The sequence below is a fragment of the Nothobranchius furzeri genome, chromosome 2 (genome assembly GCF_043380555.1).
Source record: "Nothobranchius furzeri strain GRZ-AD chromosome 2, NfurGRZ-RIMD1, whole genome shotgun sequence".
NCBI classification, from domain to species: Eukaryota; Metazoa; Chordata; class Actinopteri; order Cyprinodontiformes; family Nothobranchiidae; genus Nothobranchius; species Nothobranchius furzeri.
The window spans coordinates 44,987,332-45,012,108 of NC_091742.1; the positions used below are offsets into that span (position 1 = coordinate 44,987,332).

A 24,777-nucleotide genomic window follows, 5' to 3' on the forward strand; every position below is an offset into this window, starting at 1 on the left:
TGTGACAGCTTGTGTGGGACGAGGAGGTTGTGCTGCAGCTTTAGTCTCACTGCTGGGAGGAGGATAACTGTTAGCTAACACCAACAACAGTTTCTCCACACAAGGAACCACTTCAAGAAATATTTATTTGATAAAATTCAAGACTGCAGGCTAATGGGAACCCTGTCAACACAAGTGAAGGAGCACTGGATGCAGGGTGGTTTAGTGATCCAGGTTAGTTTCTATAGCAACCATCCCTTCTGTAAAACGGCCATTTACCAAAACAAACCAAACAACATGGGTGGGTCAGAGATAAACGTGTCTCCATGTAGACGAGGTAAGTCATCTATTAGTCGTCCGTGAGGTCCTGAACAAAAACGACCTCGGAGCGACTGAGTCCTGCCTCCTTCAGCGTGGGGGGGTTGGGCTGCTCTGCAGTCGGAAGGCAGGGCAAGACTCGGCGAGGGAAGTTTGTCACGATCTGAAACTTCTCTGGAGTTTCCTTCAAAGAGAAAAGGAAGTCGTAGATTACCTGTGGAAGGAAGAAGAAACATGTAGATGTTTCATCACATGTCAGCGTCTAATAACCAAACATTGACCAGAGGCGTGTGAAGGAGACCAAAGACACCAGCGCTCACCGTCAGAGACTGAGCGAACAGGAACCGCCTCTCTACTCGTGTGTCGTTGGGCAACTTGAACACTATTTTAACACTTTCTGGATCATCAGCAGATGGTTCTGGAGGAAGGCACTCCGACTTCCTCTCCTTCTCCTCTTCTAGTGTCTGGAGTGAAAACAACAACAGGAATCAGACATGTAGGGGAAGACCAACGTATCCATGTACAAACGAAGACGACCAGACTCACTCTTCGTCTCCTCTCCTCTGCAAGAGCACTCTGTCGGACCTTTTCCTCCTCTTGCTTCTTCTGCTCCAGCTCCTCCCTTTTCTTCCTCTCCTTCTCCTGGTCGGCGCGTAAGGAGGCCAGGTAGGCCTCATCCTGCTGCTGCCTCAGCACCTGGGTCTGGTTCCTCTCCTCTCTGGAAACAACACTTCAGTCTTCACTCGCTGCTACTTCAGCTGTAGAGAATGTGACGACGGTCTCACTAACTCCAGCTGGTCTGACGTACCGCTCAAGGCGCTCTGACATCAGGTATGTCTGGTTGGCATCCATGATGAAGGTGACCTGATTGATGAGCTCCTCAGGCTGAATCAGACCCTCGAGCCGACCCACCACGGTCATCTTCCGGTCCTTTAGCATGATCATGGCCAGGAATGGGTAGGTGTTCTCCCGCAACGCTTGGGACACTTGGTATAGAAACCATTGTTACACAAAAGCCCAGTGGACTACCATTATTACCACGCTTCTGCACGGATCTTAATGTTTTTGTAGCCACTCAAGCTAACAGAAGAGTCCCTGTAGGACAGAAAAGCAGCACTAGCTTCTAGCTTTGGGGACTCCACATGGGTCTGAACTAGGGCTGGGCGGCATGGCCTACAACTAATATCACGACATATAGAGGATTTCACCTCGCTAGCGATGAACAGACTAGAACTACAGGTGTGTGCAGGAACAACAGTTGTCCACTAGATGTCACGTGTTCCAGGTTGAGTCACACTGGTATGCCACTGAAGGTGGTGCAGCTTCTTACAGGACATGAATGTTGCCAGCTCACACACATATTTCATGTTCTCATCTCATTCCTGAGACGGGAACAATTATCTCGGTAAGAGTGGATTTATTGCCCAGCCCTGGTCTCAACATGTTGTTTACCAGTGATATCAGAGTGTTTGTTGTTTTCAGAGCAGCCAGACTTACCCCAGGTTTCCACGGGAGCCGTCAGCAGCACGTTACTGCAGCAGCACGTCTAGCTGCTGCTTGGCCCTTCCCACGAGACGCGACGCAGCAGAGGAGCAGCTGTCACCGACAGGGCACGAAGTCACACGAGTGACTTCGTCAGTAAACACAACAACAAGCAGGAGAAAACTACAACATGGCTCCAAAATGTTTGTGTTTTTATATTCTGTCCGTTTTATAATCGCCGATACGGACCTGAAAAACAAAGGAGACCGCTAGCTAGGTGATAACTTCTCACGGGGCCGCACAGTTAGTAACCTTTTTTAAAGTAAAGCGACCGGAAGGCAGTACGTTCTTTATTCTGAAAATTTCGGGAGCTTCTCTCCATTTCCGCGTCCGATTTCCTGTCTTTCCTTCCCCAAAAATGTCGAACTTGACCCGTTTCAGAGGCGTCGCGCGTAGGAAATAGAACCGGCGCGTAAAGGCCGCGACATGCTGCTCCTGAGACGCGGCCGACTCGTGCTGCTGACAGCTGCTGACGGCTCCTGTGGAAAAGGTTCTGTTGACCACAGCCGTTCCTATCAGCAGCTATGACGTGCTGCTGCAGTAACGTGCTGCTGACGGCTGCTGTGGAAAGCCGGGGTCACACTGATAACAGATGAACGAATGAACGGGCATACACACCTCGGTAGCCCTCGGGCTTGCTGGTGGAACATGCCCAGAAGAGCATCCGTGTGTTGAGGAAGGTTATGACCTCTTCTGTACATAACGTGGAGCTGAGGAGCCACAGATCAGAGGAAAGGATGAATATGTTCACCTCATCTAACAGTTAAGGTGTGGTTCACTCATTAATCAGTGCATCTGCAGAGGTCTCTAGCAGGAATGAAGGCCTCGTACGTCACACTCTGTTTCAGAATCTAGAGAATGACCAGATCAGAGAACTTCAGACGACAGGATCTGGAGTCTTACTTCCTGATATTCGGACATCTCGCCTCTGATTGGCTAACAGCAACGCGACTTTACCACTTTGCAACTCAACTCAAACTTGGAGTTCTGCTGTGTGATGTAGTTGCTAACGCTAACGTAAGCTTCTACTAGCCGACACGTTCTCTGCTGTTTCCTGGACGCTAAACCAACAGCAGCCTTCCTCGTCGTGATTCCAGACGGGTGAGTGCATGAACGTTAGTGACATGGTGACGTAGATCTGTCAGGCTTTTCTAATTCTAGACTTTCACCGTCTAGATCTGTCAGAAGCTAATGCAGGACATAGGTGGAGGAACTTTTCATGTTCAGCCTGCATGAAAACCTCAGACCGATTATAATTAGAACCACACCTTTAAAACTATTGTATGAATAATCAGATTATATGCTGTGAACAGATGAGCACACACACGGTTCATTAGTGTACCGATGGTGTGAGATATGTTAAGGACAGAAAGGAATACCGGCAAAACTCGTCTGTGTCTTGATGGTCGTCCCCGTGAAGGTACACTAAAAGGTAGCGGAGCTCCCGTTTGGCATCATTCAGCGCCTGTATCAACACAACAAGCTGGGCGGTGAGCCTGCTGAACATCCCATAATAAGACACGCCTCTGACGTGAACTAACCTGGCTGTATGTCCCCTGGTAGAAGACAGGATGTGCCTGACCGTACTTTTCCTCAAAACTCTGAATGAAAGACACGACGTCTCCAACGGGGTCCGTCACGCGCCCACGAGGATCCGACCTGATGAACCGCAGGGCAAACCTCGAGGACACAAAAACAGCTGATTACTCTGGTGAATAGAACGATGACACACGACCAAAGTGCTCCGATTACCTGAATATATCCAGAAGTGTGTAATATGTAAATCTGAATGGCAGCATTATCAAGTAGTAACCCCATCCTAGCAAACCCTGAGAGGAAGAGCATGAAGACGTCACGAGAGCAAAAACAGAGTCACACATAAAGAAGTAAAAACTGAAATTAAAGGTATTAAGTTACCATAAAACATGAAGAGGAACTAGAGTATGGTTTTAGAAGGAGCAATTTAAGTAGATTTGTACTTTGACAGGAAGCAGTTTCCTGTCTGAGTGATGACATCACAGACCTACCCTGGGCTGCGGCCTTGAGACGATGTAACTATAAACTCTATGGTCTGCTGTGTTGACCTGCAGCGGCCTGGAGGGTGGAGGGTTAAACACACTGGGAACGCCTTCCTGCTCATTGAGTCTGTCTTGGACTGCAGCCTGAGAAAAGGGTAGAGAACACACACACACGGCGCTCAGCTCAGAGAATCCACACATGAGAATAGACGTTACGAAGCCAAGGGAAGCGGCTGCACCTCTATGTTCCAGTTGTGCTGCTCTAACGTTCGACGGCATTGGTCCATTGAGTCCAGACCCGTTAAGTCCTGTTAGACGTGAACACAAAGTCAGAGAGATGATCTAAAGTTCCTCCTACAGGCTGAAGAACTGCTTTAAAACCGTTCATGTTCCCCTCTGGTGGGACTGGCGGTAAACTCAATAGATCCTATAACTCGGGTCAGAACTCTCTCTCCCAAAGCATCAGCTGGTTTACCCTGACAGAGATCATCACGGCCTCATCTTCTGCGTGGACTCGATGTGCAGCACTACAAGGCTTCTTCTAGGTTTTAAACTTGGAAAATCCAGACTTGTCCCGACAGACTTTCTGTTGTTAGCTTGATTTTCTGGCCTCGTGAAGGCATTTGCTGCTAATGTAGACACCATGTCCAGGAGTGAATCTTCAGCAAGACACACACGTTATTACCTTTGCAGATCAACGCTATTAATCAACTATTAATGCCAAACTGAGGCTTTGGAACAACGAGTTCAACAGTAATCACATCTGATTAGGTGCTGACACAAGGCTGCACAAGCATCAACAGGGAAACTCGTGAAAATGTAAATATTAAAAACAAATAAACATCAGCTAATGCGTCAATGTAAATGTGAAAACAATCCTACTGAATCCTGGCCACAAAACATTCAGGGACAACAATCATCTGATTTTAATGTACTTAAACTGTAAAACGATGTTATTGTGTACAATTCTCCTGACTTTGAATCAAACATTGACACTGACTGCAGTAAAACATGTTTTTGTGTAGAATAAAAAAGGCAAAAAGGCCTTTTCAATAAGTTTTAATTGAACCATTTACTCATTTGGGCTCATATATTGTGGGATGCATCTGATATTCTACAAATACACATGTACTAGCCAAAGAGGAGAACTGGACTCGCCTTCTAAGTTTATTTTCCAGTAAACTTTCGTGGATTTGAGGGACAATTTACCTCAAAAGTGAATGAGCTCAATGACTGACAGACTACAGACCCGTCAAATTACAAACTACGGTACAACTTTAGATAAACATCAAAAACACACCGATTCAGCAGAGCTAAAACACCGTAGGTGCTCAAAAGTTCTGTGTCAGCCTGACTGACAGCAGCGCTAACGTTCACTTAGCAAAATGTTGAGTGGAGAGAAACCAGCCCTCGTGTTAAAACACTCAAGAGGCCAAACACGCTCGTTTCTTATCGATCAAGTTGAATTTGGTTCAATTCTGCGAAGAATGTGAGAAAAAAGTTCATCTTTTAAGAAGAAAGTCTGCTAACTTGTTGGCTAGCCTAGCCTCTGCTAACGCAAGCTATGACTCAAGTTGACGTTGGAGAAGCGTTATCGAAGTTAACTGCGAAAAATTAGTTCCTACACCAGAAACTCGACCTCCTCGTAGCGACTCGCGCTCAGAGCTGGCTCACTGACACGCGAGGCTTCTGTGTTTACGTAAACTCTGGGTCCTCTACCTGGAATTGGAGGAGTTTTTCAGTCTGCGCCTGAGATAAGTCTGGCTCCTCTGGCGCCGCCATCTTACCTCACCAATCATCTACCAAGGCGTAATAACCGTCCTTTCCTTATGCTGGTGGCGCTGTCACGCGCTACTGTCGATGCTGCCCCCTACCGCTCCGGAGGAAAATTTATGGCAAGCGGATGTATCATATAAAGAACGTTTCATTAAGTAACTTGCTTTTCAAAGCAAATATGCAAGTACAGCACTTTGCTGTCGGAATTAACATTTCACCCTTCAAGAATACAGTTGGTCTCATTCACAATCTACATTTTATATGTGCCAAACGTCATTAAAATAAAAGAAAAAATGTTTTTAGCACCGTGATGTATGCAACCATTTTCAAGAATCAATGTTTTGGAGGTTTTTTAATATTTTCAAGCACCCAAATGTTTATAATTTTTTTTAGTTTAAAAATTATTCTTTCGCAATACCTCATTTACTTTCTTTGTCAAACTACGAACACTAAATAATTGTAATGTTTGTATGTTTTGTCCACCGCGATGTGTGCAGCCATCTTCCTAGGCAGGTCACTCTGAAAGAGGTCTTGATCTGATTGGGTTTTTGTTCTGATGAAATAAAGGTTTCTTTAAGAAAACAATAAAAATTAAAAATACATTTTAGTGATCAGTAATAAAAAGTATTTACAGAAATTTAAAATCACACTATAATGGGTTCGAATCTAAAGACATTTCAAACTGAGAAGTGTTTACTAGTAACATATAAAACATAACTACAAAAATACATTGGTGTAAAAATATTTGATTTGCACAATTTTAAATCCAGAAATAAAATGAAAATGTAAAAGTTGCCTTTTATGGAGCTAAGGGCACAATAAAGGAACAAATGCCCTTTAAAATGTCTTCTGCAAATATGAATTGTTCTTTTAACAAGAAAGAATGACTTCTTTCTAGTGATAAGATGTTTTAGACACATCCCACCTGGAGAAAGGTAAGCTGGATCCAGATAAGAAAGGGGTGGACACGGCTACCTTTTTTTTTCTTTTTTTAACCGTGTCCTGTCTGGCTGTGAAGCAAGCAGAATTGATGTCTGAATGCTGGTAACAAGCCTTACAGATTTATTCTCAGGTGGAGCATCAAAGCGTCTGCTTTAAATGTCACGCCTGATACTTCAAATTTTATTGTTATTGTTTTTGAATGCTTTGTAATTCCGACCAGACACGGAGACAGAGGTGAAAGAGAAAGGAAAAGACAAATGGTGGGAAGAGAGGGGGAGGGGGGGGGGGGGGAGGTTCCACAAAAATAAACAATAATGAACAAGAGTCTGCTTCTAGACCTGCAGAAAGAGAAGAGCAGAAAAAAATGGGACACACAACAATACATCAGGAGCAAGCTATCACTGCATCAACCTGATGACGAAATATAAAATCAACATTGTTTAACTGAACAATCACACGATAATAAATCATAGTGCATTTAGTGGCAACGACAGCCTTAAGACATGTGTTGAACGTGCCCAAGCCCATACTTTTGAGAGCACCATGTGAGCACCTGTGTGTGTACACGTGCTTGTTTATGTAAGGTTTCTCTATAGCAGCGTCCAATAGAGTGTGAGGGACCATAGATCTACCCCCCAAAGATGTGTAGGAGACGGGGGAAGCTCCAAGTCCCAGAGATCCAGGCGCTGCCCCAGAACACAGGAACCCCAAGGGGACTGCAACCAGAAAGGCCCCCGCCCCCCTCGAGGGGGACACGCCTACCATTAAGGGGGCCTCCAGTTGGTGGAGAATCAGTTCGTGGGGGGTTCCTGCATGTGCAGTTCATCATGTCTGTCTGAAGAGTGTGCGCGCGCACCCCCCCCCCCCCCCTCTGCTGAGCCCATGTGCACGCACACACAAACACACTAAAAGCACCAGTGTCAGGTGTACCATTGTGTAACTGCATTACTAACAGCATTATTTTTAGGTCATGGAGTAATCTAATTACTTTTCCCATCGCTGTAACGCTATGTTACTGGGCATGTGAAGTGGCACGTTACCCTGTTATTATAATGTGGTTGAATTAAGCACAGCAGTTGTCAGGCTGTCTGAAAGTCACTCCACTGATGTGTTGGAGGTTGCCCCAAACCCCTACCCCGAGCTGGAGTTACAAACGGTAAACGAGCACAGCGCTGACCACATCTGGGTACAGGCGTAACGTGGTAGGTGCACGTTACACCTGATGATTAATCTTTGCCATCAGAAATCTACTTATACTTCTGGACTCCAAGGAATTTGCCATCACTGGACTTCCTGAGAACATGTAAAGCTCTCTAATAGTAAGAATCTCTCTTCCATGCAGGCGCTTGATGCTCCAAATGCCCATTTTGTGTTAAGGTCCACATTTGTTTAAGGGAAAGAAGTGGGGAGCAAAACAAAGAGATGTAAAACTTTATTCTGAGAACACAAAGCTTGTTTTCCTGTCGCAGAAAGAGAGTACATTGTTAGAGTACCTGAACAGTTTCCCATCAGGATTGTCTCCTAACAGCACAGAGATCATCAGAAAATAAAAAAAGACCACAATTAATCACAAGACTGAGCTTAAACATTGCTACTTTTTCCCCTCTACCATAATGATGTGGTACCCAAACTTTGTCTTGACGGGAGGGTCTGTGTAGACGGGTTTATCCATCGAACTGATGGGTAAAGCAAACGCTGCTTCCTGGAACGGCCCGACCATCGACCCTCGCGTCATCCACCCCAGATCACCCTGTTGAAGAAACATAACACAACTGATGACTAAATCATTCATTTGCACGAAGATTCCTACTTCATTATTTATGTGGCGTTCCCAAGGAACATCTGGATGTCTTCCGACGTTCTCCCCGAGGCTGAGACAACACCGGTGGGGGAGTTCTGATGGGTTGCAGGTGTGAATGTGAAGATGTCGAGGGTTGGTGATTTTAAAAAGGTGAGTCATTTACATTCATGATCTCAAGCCTTAAAGTGACAGTGTGCATTTTTCCTGGCAATAGGAGGCAGTAGATACCTAAATTGTTGCAAGCAAGCAGTATTTTTCATATATATGTATATAAACACTAGCTGGAGAAAGCGAGAGTCGAGGGCTTCGCTAAATGGCGGCCATCGTACCTCAGACAACAGACCCCTCCACTCTCAACGGTAGCAGCTGGAAGGTGAGTGATCAGCTTAAACAAAAACACCTTAACTTGATGAAATATTAACAGATTTACAAGCGGTTTGCCTTGTTACGAACCTTAGAACACAAAGGCTTGAGACAATGTACTTGCACATGTTGAAAGTAATGCTTTTGCTTTTGTAAGTGACCTAGTTGTGAACCATGTGTCCCGCCTAGGCTATCTGCATGTTATTCAGGTTGAGAACACAGTCGATATTTCATGTGGTTCTACAAAACCAATAACAACTTTACGACAGCCACATTGTTGTGTAAATGGCTGTTTGTGGATGTTTCTGTATTTACTAGCTGTCTAACTTGGCTTAGAGATGACGAGGCTACGGTGGGTGGACTGCTTAGCAAAACAAAGCTGACTGTTTACCTCAGTGGGAGTCGCTCGTTTTATTTTAAATATATTAATGCTAAATTGCCCGTGATTTTTAAGCGTCTTGGTTTGTTACACAAAACTTATACTGAGATCTATTAAAACAGGACATTTCTGGATTTATGTTTGTAGAAATACACCTTTTGTAATTGTGAAGCTTGAGGGTCAACATGGCTGACTTTGTACAGCCTACGGATGCTCGAATCACTGCTGTGGCAAACCGAGACAACGTGGGATCACCTTTCATCTGTAACGGTTGCAAAGAAAACCTACACTTGTACATTATTCAGTCTGTTAATGGTTTTTATGTAAATAACATAGTTTGAAACTGTTGTTCCATTGCTGCTGCTACCTTCTTCTATACATTGTTTATCTGGTTTTATGAATGTTAAAAATCTCCTTCACAAGGTCAATCCATTATCCATCTATCTTATTTATTACTGTAATCCACCTTATTTATTACTGTAATCCATTTTATTTATTACTGTAATCCATTTTATTTATTACTGTAATCTATTTTATTTATTACTGTAATCCATTTCTTTATTACTATAATCCATCTTATTTAATACTGTAATCTATTTTATTACTTTAATCAATCTATTTATTACTGTAATCCATTTTATTACTATAATCCATCTTATTTATTACTGTAATCCATTTTATTTATTACTATAATCCATCTTATTTATTACTGTAATCTATTTTATTACTTTAATCCATCTATTTATTACTGTAATCCATTTTATTTATTACTGTAATCCATTTCTTTATTACTATAATCCATCTTATTTATTACTGTAATCTATTTTATTACTTTAATCCATCTATTTATTACTGTAATCCATTTTATTACTATAATCCATCTTATTTATTACAGTAATCCATTTTATTTATTACTGTAATCCATTTTATTTATTACTATAATCCATTTTATTTATTACTATAATCCATCTTATTTATTACTATAATCCATCTCATTTATTACTGTAATCCATCATATTCATTACTGGAATCCATTTTATTTATTACTATAATCCATCTTATTTATTACTATAATCCATCTCATTTATTACTGTAATCCATCATATTCATTACTGGAATCCATTTTATTTATTACTGTAATCCAACTTATTTATTACTGCAATCCACCTTATTTATTACTGTAATCCACCTTATTTATTACTGTAATCCATTTTATTTATTACTGTAATCTATTTTATTTATTACTGTAATCCACCTTATTTATTACTGTAATCCATTTTATTTATTACTGTAATCTATTTTATTTATTACTATAATCCATCTATTTATTACTGTAATCCATTTTATTTATTACTGTAATTTATTTTATTTATTACTGTAATCCACCTTATTTATTACTGTAATCTATTTTATTTATTACTGTAATCTATTTTATTTATTACTGTAATCCACCTATTTATTACTGTAATCCATTTTATTTATTACTGTAATCTATTTTATTTATTACTTTAATCCACCTTATTTATTACTGTAATCCATTTTATTTATTACTGTAATATATTTATTTATTACTGTAATCTATTTTATTTATTGCTGTAATCCACCTTATTTTATCCACTGGGGCGACGGCGGCACAGGAGTTAAGCGTTCGCCCCGTAATCGAAAGGTTGCTGGTTCGAGCCCCGCTCAGTCTGTCGCTGTGTCCTTGGGCAAGACACTTAACCCACGTTGCCTGCTGGTGGTGGTCGGTGGCGCCAGTGCTCGGCAGCCTCGCCTCTGTCAGTGCGCCCCAGGGCAGCCGTGGCTACATCGTAGCTCATCCCCACCAGTGTGTGAATGTGTGTGTGAATGGGTGAATGACTGAAAGTGTTGTAAAGCGCCTTGGGGGGTGCCAGGACTCTAGAAGGCGCTATATCAAATACAGGCCATTTACCATTTATTTATTACTGTAATCCACCTTATTTATTACTGTAATCTATTTTATTTATTACTGTAATCCACCTTATTTATTACTGTAATCCATTTTATTTATTACTATAATCCATCTTATTTATTACTGTAATCCATCTCATTTATTACTGTAATCCATCATATTTATTACTGTAATCCATCTTATTACTATAATCCATCTTATTACTGTAATCCATCTTATTACTATAATCCATCTTATTTATTACTGTAATCCATTTTATTTATTACTATAATCCATCTATTTATTACTGTAATCTATGTTATTTATTACTGTAATCTATGTTATTTATTACTGTAATCCACCTTATTTATTACTATAATCCATCTTATTTATTACTATAATCCATCTATTTATTACTGTAATTCATCTTATTTATTACTGTAATCCATTTTATTCATTACTGTAATCTAGCTTATTTATTAATGTAGTCAGTGACTTGATGCAATTTGCTGGGTTCCTTATATAGGAAACATTATTTCTGATTGGCTTAATGAACTGACCTGAATTGGAATGTTTATTATGTGAAGTGCCTTGAGACGACTCTTGTCGTGATTTGGCGCTATATAAATAAAGTTGAATTGAATTTATTACTGTAATCCATTTTATTACTGTAATCCATTTTATTTATTAATGTAATCCATCTTATTTATTACTGTAATCCATCTTATTACTGTAATCCATCTTATTTATTACTGTAATCCATCTATTTACTACTGTAATCCATCTATTTATTACTGTAATCCAGGGGTGGGCAATTATTTTTTCCATGGGGCCACATGAGAAACAGAAAATATTGTGGAGGGCCAGGCCAAAAGGCTGAAGTCAATTATGCATAATATTAACGGTATTTCTTTATAAAAAGCAGTAAATACCATGTTTTTTCAAGCTGGTAAGAGTGGACTATATGTTATAAATGAGCAAATAGGAAAAAGTGAGGTTGGCTTACAAAAATGTGATTTATTCAAATTTCCCAAGGCAATGGTAAACAAAGTGTGCACATTTGGTTTTTGTTAAACATTTGTGACTTATATTAGTTAACAGTTTCAGTCACATTCACTCCAAAACACATTTTGAGTTTCAAATATTGTTGGAAAGAGGTTCTTAGCATTCTACAGACACACAGTATTGTCTGTAAAATAAAACCACTGAACTGTGATCTTGAGAAAGAGGTTTCAAAAAAAGTGTCCCAGTTCACTGCTAGCTGCCTACATTTTTGGTCCAAACACCTTATTTTGTGTTTTTAAGCGATTTTCTTCTTATTCAGTGAGAGAAATCTAGTCTCTGCTGGGCTTTAACGAGTGCATCAAAGTCAGGTTGAATGTCTGAGGTGGAGATGCGAAGCACAGCTGACAAATGATCATCAGTGAGAGAGGATCTATACCTGGATTTTGTAAACTTCATCACTGAAAATGTTTGTTCACAAATGTAGGTAGAGCCGAAGAGAACCAACATCTTCTGAGCATGTCTCCTCAGGTTTGGAAAGTTCTCCTCCTTAAGAGAAGAGTAGAAATCCAGCAGAGATCCTGACTTAAAGTGCTCTGCCAGTACTGCATCAGAATGCAGGTCAATGAGTTCCAGCTGCACATCACTGGGTGCTTTATCCACACTGCAGGTAAAGGGAGAGGAAATCATGTGCATTGTCCTCGATTGTTCTGAGATCTTCAAAACGCCTTGAAAACTCATCATGTAATGCTCCTAACATGGATGAGTACCTGCTGAGGTGATCAGCTGATGGTGTGACTTGGTTCAGGGTTTGCATGTGAGTGAGAGTGTTGCTCTCCAGTTGACTTGAAAGAAACTGCAGCTTTCTCATGAAGGCCTTCACGAGGCTGTGCATTTCATGAACAAAAAGGCCCTTGCCTTGCAGTTTGGTGTTCAGTTCATTCATCAGTGCAGTCACATCAACAGCAAATGCAAAATCTGCCATCCATCCTCATCTGAGAGCTCTGGAATGTCTTTGCCTTTCCTCTCTCAAAACTCTCGAATCTCTGCTTTCAAGTCCCAAACCCTCTTCAGCACTTTCCCCAGGCTGAGCCATCTGACAGCTGTGTGGAGTCCTCCAAAAGAGCCACAAACTTTCTGTGATTCATTGCCCCGCGCCCTGATGAAGTTTATTATTTTAGTAACAACATCAGTAACAAGGTTGATTTTTAGCACTGACTTGCACAACACATGTTGGTGTATAATACAATGCAAAAACACCAATTTTTGATCTGCGTCGATTTCTGTCACTTTATCTTGCATGCGTTTCAAAAGTCCGACATTGTTCCCTGTAAGATTTGGACAACCGTCTGTTGTGACACATGACAGTCTCCCATTTCAACCCCAGAGTGTCCATGCACGCATTTACCTCTGTAAAAAGATCACTCCCTGTCGTTGTCCCTTTCATTGGCCGCATTGCTGCCAGCTCCTCTGTGAGCTTGAAGTCCGTTATCCCCGGACAAATACGAGCAGCTGGGCTGTGTCGCAGACATCACAGCTCTCGTCTAAGGCCAATGAGAAAAAGTCAAAACTTGCCACTTCACGTTGCAGCTGAAGCTCCAGGTTCCCCGCAATGTCCTCGGTCCTCCTGGTCACGGTTCGCCTGGACAGCGGGATTTGCTCAAATGCGCCTTTTTTTCAGGGCATATTTGTGCGGCAGAGTCCACCATGCACTCTTTGACAAACTCTCCCTCCGAAAACGGCTTGCTGTTTTTAGCTATTTTGTGGGATATCACAAAGCTGGTCCTGGTTGCTGCATCCCTGGATGTGTGAAGCTTAGTAAAAAAGCCTTGCTGCTTTTGCAACTTTGCTAGCAAAGCTTCGGATGTCCGTGCCCTCTCAGCATCAGACGAGTTCTTGTATTTTTCCGAGTGTTTCTTGTCGTGATGCCGACTCAAATTGTAGTCCTTAAACACGGCAATCTCCTCCCCGCAAACCAAACACACGGCTTTGCCCCCGACTTCAGTAAAAAAAAAATACTTAGCAGTCCAATTTTTGTTGAAAATCCTGCATTCGGCATCTTTCTTTCTTTCTTTCTTTCTTTCTTTCTTTCTTTTTTGCATGAGCGGACATTTCTGGATCACCATGTCAACCGTGGGCACTTGTTGCTATACGTATTGCGTCATTGTGCACGTAAAAAACAACTTCAAAATTAAAGAGCGGGTCAATTGAGCCTCGGAGTCCTTCTCCACCCACGTATCAATTTTAAAAAATGCAACATTAGTAGGCGTTGCCTGGAGGACCGAGAGGGCGGAGCCGCGGCAGTGACGAAGACGATGGCTAACTAGACGAAGCTAGCTCCCTTCACTCTGAGCAGTTATTAGAAGTGGAGGACGTTTCTCCCCCTCCTTACACAGACACTCGAGAAGAAAGGGACCAAGTCTATTTGGAGGAGACAAGCGGACCTGAGTCTTATTGTTTTGAGCTTGTGAGTTGCCTGAAACTCCCAGAACCGACCCAACAGAATCACCTCTGAAAGGTAAGTAGCCATTAGCCATAGCATTGGATTAGCTGCAGGGTTTGTCTCCACGGCCATAAAAAGCTAGTATTCAGCATGTTTTAGAGGTTTATCTGCTTCAGCACACCTGGTTTTAATCAGCAACAAATAGCTGAGCTGCTTAACAGCTAATCTAACCTGTTAAAGCAGGAAAATCCACTGAAACATGCTAGATAGCAGCTCTCCGGTAGCTCTGGGCTCAAGTTACAGTCTGCTGCATATAAAGTTATGAAAATACCCCATGAGAAAATTATTCTGTAATGTGTTCAGCCCACTAAAACTGCCCTGATTTCTTTATTTATTTACTGATAACAGCTGCTCTCTTGGTTCTAGGTCCTCTGGTGTCTGCAGCTGGTCTCCTCTGCTGGTGTCATCAGGATCAGGAACTTTCAGAAGAACGTGCCTTTCAATGACTCTTTCCCCCTTATTTGTTATATTAATTAAATAAATCTCAATTTATATATTTCCTGTTTTTGTTCATGTCCATAAATACTTAAACATGCTTGAAATTAGAACGAGCTTTTAACAGTGAGGTGCTAGTTTAATTAATCACAATAGAGAGCTAGTTAAACATGCAACAAAAATGTGATATTCAATGTAATTTATAAATATCCATTAAAATATCAAAACGAATCTAAATGAGATATTTGGCAGCACAAAAAACTTGTCAAACACAATATTTATTATAATAATTGTAGGCAGACAGGAGACAGAGCTGATGGAGGTTCTCAGTCATCGAAGGATGGCTGAAGGCTTTCCAGGAACAGGAGATGTGGTGTTGTCTCTTCTCTCTCTATTCAGCAGGATGAGCTGATAGGTTACAGGTGTGTGAGGACATCCTCATGCTGTCATAACCAGATGACAGGGGTTATCAGGTGATCAGCCAGGCTAATGAGATGCAGAAAGAAAACAAATTCAGGACAGTGTACAATATGTGGTGTTGCTCACCTTATGTGCTCTTATAGAATATTAATGTGTGCATGCCTCATGGTGTAGAGTCCATATTTTGCTGAGTGTCCTGCAATAATGCAGGTTATTAGTTAATTTACTTTTGATAGCAAAAACAAAATATTTAATGTAAAAGTTATTTTCCAGGAGAATCAGCTCACACGTCACCACCAAGTGTCACAGGGGCAGAATCAGTAGCCTCCGTCATGATGTAATCACATACTTATTTAATTGTTAATATCTTAAAATTTCTGAAATGTTTTAATTTTTTTTTAACCTTGAACAGTTCACTGAGCTTGCACTGTCACTGAGGTGGAAGCTGGAATCAACAGCAGACACCTCACATCTTGGTCTTTTCAGGGGGTCTGGACGCTCTGGGACCTTCTGGAAGATGAATTTCCGTCATGGTCCCTGTGGGTCACCAGACACACTGCGGCTGTGAACTCCATTCTGGCTGGCTATGTAAAAACAAAGAAGCAGCACATTTATAAATGTTTAAAAGAGCATAAAATCACGTGTAAAAATAATCTGTAAAACAAATTAAAACTAGAAGGTGATAATAAAATGTTTACATTGAAGATTATTAAAAATAATTCACCTTTGCTACAGGGAAGGTTTCACATCAGCCTGGACAAGTGCATTGTTGCAGCTAAATCAGTCTGACAGCCAGTGTCTTGGGTAGATTTAGCCTGAAAAAAAATAGAAGCACATTGTTGTTGGGAGTTTATAAAGTCAGATAATATACAAAAGAATCTCCTATATAGGCGCTTTATAACATTCCTAGTGTGTGATCGTTATTATAACGTAAAAGTCAGTCACATATGATGTGGAGAGCCTGAAATGTGACCTCCTGAACAGAATTCCTTACAGAACCTGTTCACAAGCTGGATTTCACGCTGTAATGCTGTCTGTCAAGTGCTGCGTCAGTTAGAGCCACTGTTGCAGAATTGCCGACTGACTAGCTAAAGGAAGTGAACCACATCTCTCAGACTTTGCATTTAGGTAGGGAATTGTCTTTAGAAGATGTTAAAACGTTTATTTAGCTGACTCACCTCAGACTGGAGCCCGCCGTGGTGGGGGAGCAGAGTCGGTGGGCTGCATCTAAATCGCGGAAGAGCCACGGTGGGCAGCCTCCCTCTTCAAACGGAGGTGTGCAGAATCGCGGGTAAAATGCCCACAGAGTCACCGCAAGCATACTACACTACACCTACTCACCAATACTAACACGACATGGAGCACTAAACCCGAAATACTTTCCCAATTACACTAACAGCCAAACACTAACTAAACTACAATATCCAACAGCCAAATCTAACACTAAATAAGTATTTATAACACTAAAAGATATGCTAAAGACTAGGATATGCTAATGCTATATGCTAATGCTGAACTACCGCTGACCTCCTATGCTCGCTTGCAAATCCAACTCCCAACTCGCCACAGGGCGTGGCCGAGACTCTCGTTGCTTTTATAACTTTGGCACGGAGCTGCTACGTAGTACTCTACTGGTTTACGTAGTACTTTACTCTTTAGCCATTGGCTAAAATTTATTCAAAATGACTCAAATTCTATGTTTTCAGCTGAAGGTGGCGCATTACTGTGGTTTTTAGACAGAATTTTTAATTTTTAAAGAAAATGCACCAAAATGCTAAAATAAAGAATGCACACATTTAAAACACTATTAGACACTCATTTATACAGTTCATCAGCAAAAAAAAGTTAATTTAGACGTTACTTGCTCTTTAAAGCAATGCAGCCTTAGTCCATGCATGAGGTAAAATGAGAAAATACATTTATTTTGTAATTTCCAATTAACCTTACGCGGGCCAGTCAAAGTCAACCAAAGGGCCGTATGTGGCCCGCGGGCCGTAAAATGCCCAGATTTGCTGTAATCCATTTTATTACTGTAATCCATCTTATTTATTACTGTAATCCATCTATTTATTACTGTAATCCATCTTATTATTGTAATCCATTTTATTTGATACTGTAATCCATCTTATTTATTACTGTAATCCATCTATTTATTACTGTAATCCATCTTATTACTGCAATCCATTTTATTTATTACTGTAATCCATCTATTTGATACTGTAATCCATCAATTTATTACTGTAATCATCTTATTACTGTAATCCATTTTATTACTGTAATCCATCTTATTTGATACTGTAATCCATTTACTTATTAATGTAATCCATCTTATTTATTACTGTATTCCATCTATTTAATACTGTAATCCATTTTATTACTGTAATCCATTTTATTTGATACTGTAATCCATCTTATTTGATACTGTAATCCATCTTATTTATTACTGTAATCCATCTATTTATTACTGTTATCCATCTTATTACTGTAATCCATCTTATTTATTATTGTAATCCATCTATCTATTACTGTAATCCATTTTATTACTGTAATCCATTTTATTTATTACTGTAATCCATCTATTTGATACTGTAATCCATCTATTTATTACTGTAATCCATCTTATTACTGTAATCCATTTTATTACTGTAATCCATCTTATTTGATACTGTAATCCATCTTATTTATTACTGTAATCCATCTATTTATTACCATAATCCATCATATTTATTACTGTAATCCATCTTATTTATTTACCTAATAAATCTTTTGATCAATCCCTAACTTACTCAGAAAGCATTTCCAAACAGCTTATTATTAATAAATGAAAGTCTATAAATAAGAAAACAAAAGTTAAGAAATAGTGAAAATACAAAATAATTTGCTGGGTTAAATTTTATCGCTGGCGGGGCGGTTCTGGCTGACAGATGTGATTTGGGTGTCGGTTGTTTTTTTGTTGGGGTGCACATTTTGTATCAGTGTTCTGTTTATGTGGGTTTTACCTCAAAAGAAACTTGAAATCTCATCTCTAAACAAATCTTATTTCACAAACCAGGAAAAAAAAATTATATATATATATATATATATATATATATATATATATATAATAGGCTATGTATACTTTAATTTACTGTATAGCTTACAATTAAATGTGTCATTTATGAAAGACTAAATGCTTTGTGGAGTGAAATAACAGGATTTTCTGGGCCAAACCCATCCTATTTCATAGACACATCTCTGGCGTTTATAACAAATCAAACCTTTTGAAAATCGGTAGAAAATTGAGCAAATTAGAGTTGTTTAAATAGTACATGCACCACACACCCCAATGTCACGGAAGGGGGCAGCTGTTTGAGGTAAGATGGCCGCCACGTTCCTACGTCGCATCCCATTGGCGAACAGTGGGGACGAGCCGTTTAACATTTGTATACATATCTATGGTATTTTTGTGTTGGAGTAAGACCCTACCAACAGATGCCCACTAGGGTCAAAAAGCCCTGGGGAGTGCAAACTTCAGCTAAATTACGAGCACATCAGACTCCCTTTCATCACTAGCAGCAAGTGAAGAGATAAATGTGTAAAAAATGTTCCTGAATGGTGAAAGTTTTGTAACCGTTTGTTACAAATCAGTAAATGCATTTTGTCCTCATGGGCTCCCGTAAAGGGAAACATGGCATCTAATATGGCGTCGCACAGAGACTCAGACCCGCTCCCGTGTATTTTAGACCTGATTTTTATGGTTACATGTTACGAAGCTGCCAATATTTTCAACAACTGGGCATGGTTTCATTCATTTTCAACAACATTTCGATGGATATTTCCAGAGATTAATGGTAAAAACTGCACATTGTCCCATGAAGGCAGGTTTTCCTGCACATGGTGACAAAGACGAAAACGTTGTCGGTGATGTGTGAAAAACTAACAGTAATGTGGTCATCACAGGTGTGAAGGAAGCCAACTGGGAAAACCTGAATCCAGCAATAGAAGAGACAAACCAGACACTCGGCTTACTCCTTGTCTAGCTTTGTCTTCGCTGTATTGTGATGCTACTTCACTGAATCGAACTCCAGCTTTCAGTTTTTCCATCGCCTCCATGCATTTTCCATGTTTTTCACAGAGGATGTGCCGAACCTGGGAGTGAAACAGGTGGGTTTTATAACAGAACATCAGTTACTTTAGTGCAGTGGTGTCTGAACTTTGGGTCAAAACTGACAATTAGAACGTGCTTATGGGCTGCAAAGCTTTTCGTGTGTTTGGTTTTCCATTTTTACCTGCTCAGCTACATATTAAACGTGCTAAGGACCAAAGCACCTGTTTAGTGTTGCTAAGGTTCAGTGGATCTTTGCAGATGCGAGACAAAAAGGCTCTCTTACATTTGTCTGCATGAAAGAAAAAGTTTAAATAACCTAGATTATTATCCAGGTGTCTGACTTCGAGCTGTATGGGAAGTCTTGGCAAAGTTAGGACTTCCCATACAGCATGTGTGTGTGTGTTACAGTCTAACACACACACACACACACACACAGAGTTTAAACTTTAAAGCCCCTTGATATGCCACATCTGTGAGGTGGGATGGATTACCTTGGCAAAGTGCTCACTAACACACATGTAGACAGATTACAGAACATTTGAGTCATGGCTGTTTTGTGTATGTAGACAAAGTTCAGATGTTTGAGTTCAGCGCATGAAAAATGAGAGCAAAAACAAAAGTGTTGCGTTTATATTTTTGTTCAGTGTAAATAAAGCTGTCTTGTCTCAATCACCTTGACAGAAGTTCCTCCTTTAGGAGCTTTTTCCTTCTTTTCTACCTCTGCACCTCCTGAAGCAGCTCCTGCAGAAACGAAGAATAACCCAGACAAACACTAACGAGGTGTACACAAATAAAGCCTTCCGTCACATTAAAACGTGTGCTTGCATGCTAACTCACGGCTGCTGCCGACAGAAATGTCAATAATAATAACTAAATGTTGAAATGAGAGCCCGTGTGGCCCACTGACCTTTACCAGCTTTTCCACCTTTCCCCTTTGGTGGCATTTCTCTTCATGTACTCGTCAATTTACGAAGTAAAATAGGAATAAACAGCGCTATGCTAGTGTGAGCATGCGCAGTAGCTACAAAGCAAATATTTCTTCTTCGTTAGTTTGCTGTGAGAGACAGATTTTTTTTAAATTCACACTTCCACCTAGTGTTCAAAATGTGTGCAGCACCTCCCCCAACCAAAGAGAAACGAGACGAACGAAATAAAGTGACGTCACGTGTTTTTCACGTGGTAGAAATAATTTCTAAATCTGAAATAAACAGAGAATAATAAAACTGTAAACGCAGGCTTAAAAATGTACAAAAACATAAATGACAAATCATTAACGTAGCTAAATGTAGGCTATTTTGTAAAAATAGATTCATGTGATATTTTATTAATTTTTTTATTTTTATTTTTTTCGAAATAACATTCAGCTGCTCTTAAAACAACTGTCTTGTTTGCACAAAGCATGTGCTCTCAATGCTTTGTGTTTTGTTTCAATGAAGCATCGTATCATTACAGTTTCCGGCCCTTAAAGTAAAAACTTTTATTTTAATACATTAGTTAGTAATAAATAGTACTTGTAAAAGGAAGACAAGGGACTCAGAGTAACCACGTTAGACAATCGTTTTATTCGCCAGATCCTTGAACCAACATGGAGGCTCGCCAAGCCTCCTGGGAATAGTAGCCTACTACTATATTTGCTCCTTTAAGCTAAAGTCATCTCTTCTTATTCTTTCAAACACACAAAGAAACTAACACATTGTCTTGTCTTACAAAAACTCTACTTAACCATAACACATTTCGTTTTTTTTTCTCTCTCACACCCAAAACTTATGCAACCACTTAGCTTTAGAACACAGATGTGAAGTTATTTTCACTGATAGTTCACAAATCCATTCTGTCAGGTGCTTTCACCATTCGACCAGAACTAGTAACAGTTCCTGTAGGTCAAAGATGGCTTCTGTTTCACCTGAATGTTCCCCTGTCTGTCTGTTTCCACAGACAGACAGGGATGATCTGGGAGTACTGGCAGGCCTGACAACCGCACCACAAGTTCCTTCTGTGGTGATCCACACTTTTTGTCCTGGTGTGAGTGATGACAGAGGTCTGGATCTGTGTCTCCTGTTGTAATGTTCTGCCTGCCGACTCCGCCCTTCATCATCCTTCTTCCGAAAAGCCTGCAGGTCCGGCTACTGAGGAACCATTTTAGCTGATGGTTGTGGTAGGGAAGTTCGCAGGTTTCTCCCCATCAGCAGTTGGGCTGGCGAGAAGCCATGTTCCATTGGAGTGGCTCTGTACTCCAGCAGAGCTCTGCTCTGATCAGGATCCTTCGTCCACAAGTCCTTTATAGTCCATACTGCACGTTCAGCCTCACCGTTGGCCTGTGGGTACCGTGGGCTGGAGGTGACGTGTATAAACTGATACTCCTCTGTAAACCTTTTGATAGCAATGGTTCACGAAACTGTATCCTATGTTTTTGGCATGTCTCGCAGTTGTCCACCATGCGGCCTATCTCTGTGGAGATACCCGGCCACCACACAGACTCTTGAGCCCTGGATCTGCACTTGGAAATCCCCTGATGCCCTTTATGCAGACACTCCAGCATGTTTGCTTTGAGGTTATGGGGGATAACCAACCTCTGACCTTTCAGAAGACCATTTGTGACATGAAAGTCCATTCTGTGCTGCCAAAAGGGTTTAACGTGGGTCCAGCTGGCATTTGTCTGGCCATCCCGTGAAACAGTGCTCCATCACTTTTCTGCACACCTTATCTTCTTTTTGTACCACTTTTACAGTCTCAAGCTTCCTGTCTGAGGCTGGCAACCCGATCACCAGACCGTCTACAAAACTTACTCCTCTTTTTCAAACTGCAGCTCCCCTGCAGAGGGCGGACCCACCAGGGGTGCTCTGGACAGGGTATCAGCTGTGATGAGATTTTTCCCTGGCACATGAATGATGTTGATAGTGAAGGGCAGCAGTCTCAAATGAAACCTCAAGACTCTTGGAGGAAGATCATCCAAGCTCCTAGTGCTGAGCAAAGGGACCAGAGGTTCATGGTCAGTCATTAAGGTAAAAATTAGACCCATTAGGTATGATGACAGTCTTTCACATGCCCATGTGACAGCCAATGCCTCCTTTTCAATTTGGGTGTAATGCCTCTCAGTGTCTTTTAGTCCTCTTGAAATGTATGTAATGGGTCGCCAATAACCATCCTGCTGTTTTTGTATAAGGACAGCTCCAATCCCATATGCTGATGCGTCCGCTGCTATTCTTCTGTCTGCCAAGTTGGAGTACTGAACGAGTACTTCTGGAGAGCTTAGTATCCCTTTTAGTCGTTGAAATGCTTTTTCTTGGGGTTCTGCCCAGATCCACTCATTTCTCTCCTTTTGCAGATTCTTTAATGGCATCGTTATTGACACCAGCTGTGGCACAAACTTTGCTAGGTAGTTGGCCATGCCCATGAAACATCGCACATCTGCTACACATGTGGGTTGCGGGAGCCTTGACTTTATTAGGGTCGGGCTCAATGCCGTTCATGGAGACTTTGTGACCCACAAACACGATTTCAGTCTTGGCAAACTCACATTTTTGAATGGAGACAGAGGCTTCTGGGCACCACCCAGCCTTCCACGATCTGGACGGACCATCAGAACCTTACTCACATCCGCTCCACCAAGCAGCTTAATCCTCGCCAGGCCCGCTGCTGGGCCCTCTTCTTTGAGCCCTATGATTTCCCTCTCGCATACCACCCCGGAACCAAGAATCAGAAGGCTGATGCCCTCTCCCGTCAGTTCTCACACTCCACGCCCACCTCTGAGCCCGCACCGATTCTACCAGAACACTGATTCCTGGCCCCCCTGAGGTGGCCGTTGGAAGAGACTATCCAGCACGCCCTTCGGAACAACCCCGCACCTCCAGAGACCCCCGCGAATCGTCTCTACATCCCTGCATCCTGCCGCAGCGAGGCGCTTTTCTGGGCCCACTCGTCACGCATGTCTGGCCATGCGGGGTTCTGTCGGACTCTGAAGTTCCTCCAGCGGGCCCTTTGGTGGCCATGCATGGCGAAGGACGTTAAGGAATTCGGGCCCGACCGATATGCTTTTTTTGGGACCGATACCGATATAAAACTTTTAACAAAGGCCGATAGCCGATATAATGGCCAATAAATCTCCCTCACAAAAAAGAAATAAATACAAATGTTCTTAAGATTAAACCCTTCATTCTCTGCCTATTTAATGCTAACTTAATTCTATATTACACACCAAAGAACTGTCTCAATAACTCACTAGGGTTTCCAAGTAATGCAAATAAGATTCATTTTGCAATCTCAAAAACAACGGAACACACAAACTCAGTCAGTATAAATCTAACATTCAAGTTTTTTGTTTTCTGAGTCTGTGGAATTTTACACTTTTGTGTTTTGATCCTTTCCCAAGCCGACAGTATTAGAAAAATAAAAATATGATACGTTAAATGACTAGTATGTGGCAATGTATAAGCCTTATGTAAAATATAAGGCTGAAAAAATACAATAGATTTATTCTATTGTAGAGAGGGATGTTTATTTTCTCGTGTTACCGCCCCTACTCCTCTCCCAGCAAGGGAGAGGAGGGGGGACTCCCTGCACAGTGTTTCATTGCTTTGTTGCCAACCCCCCCTCGCCCGTCCTCAGCTGTGACAACGGTCGTGTGCCTGGATATCCTATTCTATAGGCCACATGAGCCGCCGGAGCGCTGTGCGCCGGCGCTCCAGCCCGTGCCGTGCAGCGATCGTTTCAGCGTCTGCACTATTTTTTCGCAAGCCGCGGATGAACCGCGTGAGTTTGAAAAGACTGCTGAAGATGAGCAGAGGAAATTGTCTGAGAATATTCCAGAATGTCTACCAGAAAAAGGTATACGAGGCCACGAGGCACACAATAAACTTAGGAAGCATGTTGAGGGGAAACATACTTTTGTCATTGCTTATTTTACCGTTCAACTTACCACTGACACATCAAATATGCTTAAAACTGAAGATTTACCTCCTACTTCCTCATCATCGTCGTCTCTGCTCCGCTGCATGTGTGCTGACGGTGGCTCCACCCCCCGAGGAATGGAGCCACATAACATGAGTTCATAAAGCTGGCGCCATTTGCTGGATAGGTAGCACAATATCGGCCATATCGGCCGTCTTTTTGGCCGATAGCTGAGAGTGTTAATGACCCCTATATCAGCCGATAATATCGGCGGGCCGATGTATCGGTCGGGCCCTAGAATACACTAGTGCCTGTGACCTCTGCGTTCGCTCCAAGACACCCAGCCAGGCCCCTGTTGGGGTCCTCAGACCACTCCCGGTGCCCAGCCGTCCCTGGTCCCACGTGGGCCTGGA

At 41.5% G+C, this 24,777-nt stretch overlaps 2 protein-coding genes and 1 long non-coding RNA gene across 3 annotated transcripts; all 3 read right to left on the bottom strand.

Moving 5' to 3' along the window:
- Positions 1–106: 106 nt before the first annotated feature.
- On the bottom strand, positions 107–5,712 carry faf2 (Fas associated factor family member 2). The gene is made up of 11 exons (XM_015977130.3): positions 5,577–5,712; positions 4,097–4,165; positions 3,867–4,001; positions 3,592–3,668; positions 3,381–3,519; positions 3,219–3,304; positions 2,458–2,549; positions 1,106–1,283; positions 844–1,015; positions 618–761; positions 107–511 (listed from the first exon to the last, which is right to left on the bottom strand). The coding sequence occupies exons 1-11, from the start codon at positions 5,637–5,639 to the stop codon at positions 329–331; spliced, it is 1,338 nt and encodes a 445-aa protein (XP_015832616.1). The 5' UTR covers positions 5,640–5,712; the 3' UTR covers positions 107–328.
- A 2,280-nt stretch (positions 5,713–7,992) lies between these two features.
- Positions 7,993–20,531, bottom strand: pin4 (protein (peptidylprolyl cis/trans isomerase) NIMA-interacting, 4 (parvulin)). The gene is made up of 4 exons (XM_015977134.3): positions 20,385–20,531; positions 20,151–20,218; positions 19,399–19,518; positions 7,993–8,325 (listed from the first exon to the last, which is right to left on the bottom strand). Exons 1-4 carry the CDS (start codon positions 20,419–20,421, stop codon positions 8,167–8,169), a joined length of 384 nt encoding a protein of 127 aa, XP_015832620.3. The 5' UTR covers positions 20,422–20,531; the 3' UTR covers positions 7,993–8,166.
- Positions 15,230–16,253, bottom strand: LOC139063575 (uncharacterized). The gene is made up of 3 exons (XR_011516946.1): positions 16,115–16,253; positions 15,794–15,974; positions 15,230–15,456 (listed from the first exon to the last, which is right to left on the bottom strand). It is a non-coding gene; the product is annotated as an uncharacterized lncRNA (long non-coding RNA).
- Positions 20,532–24,777: the final 4,246 nt, after the last annotated feature.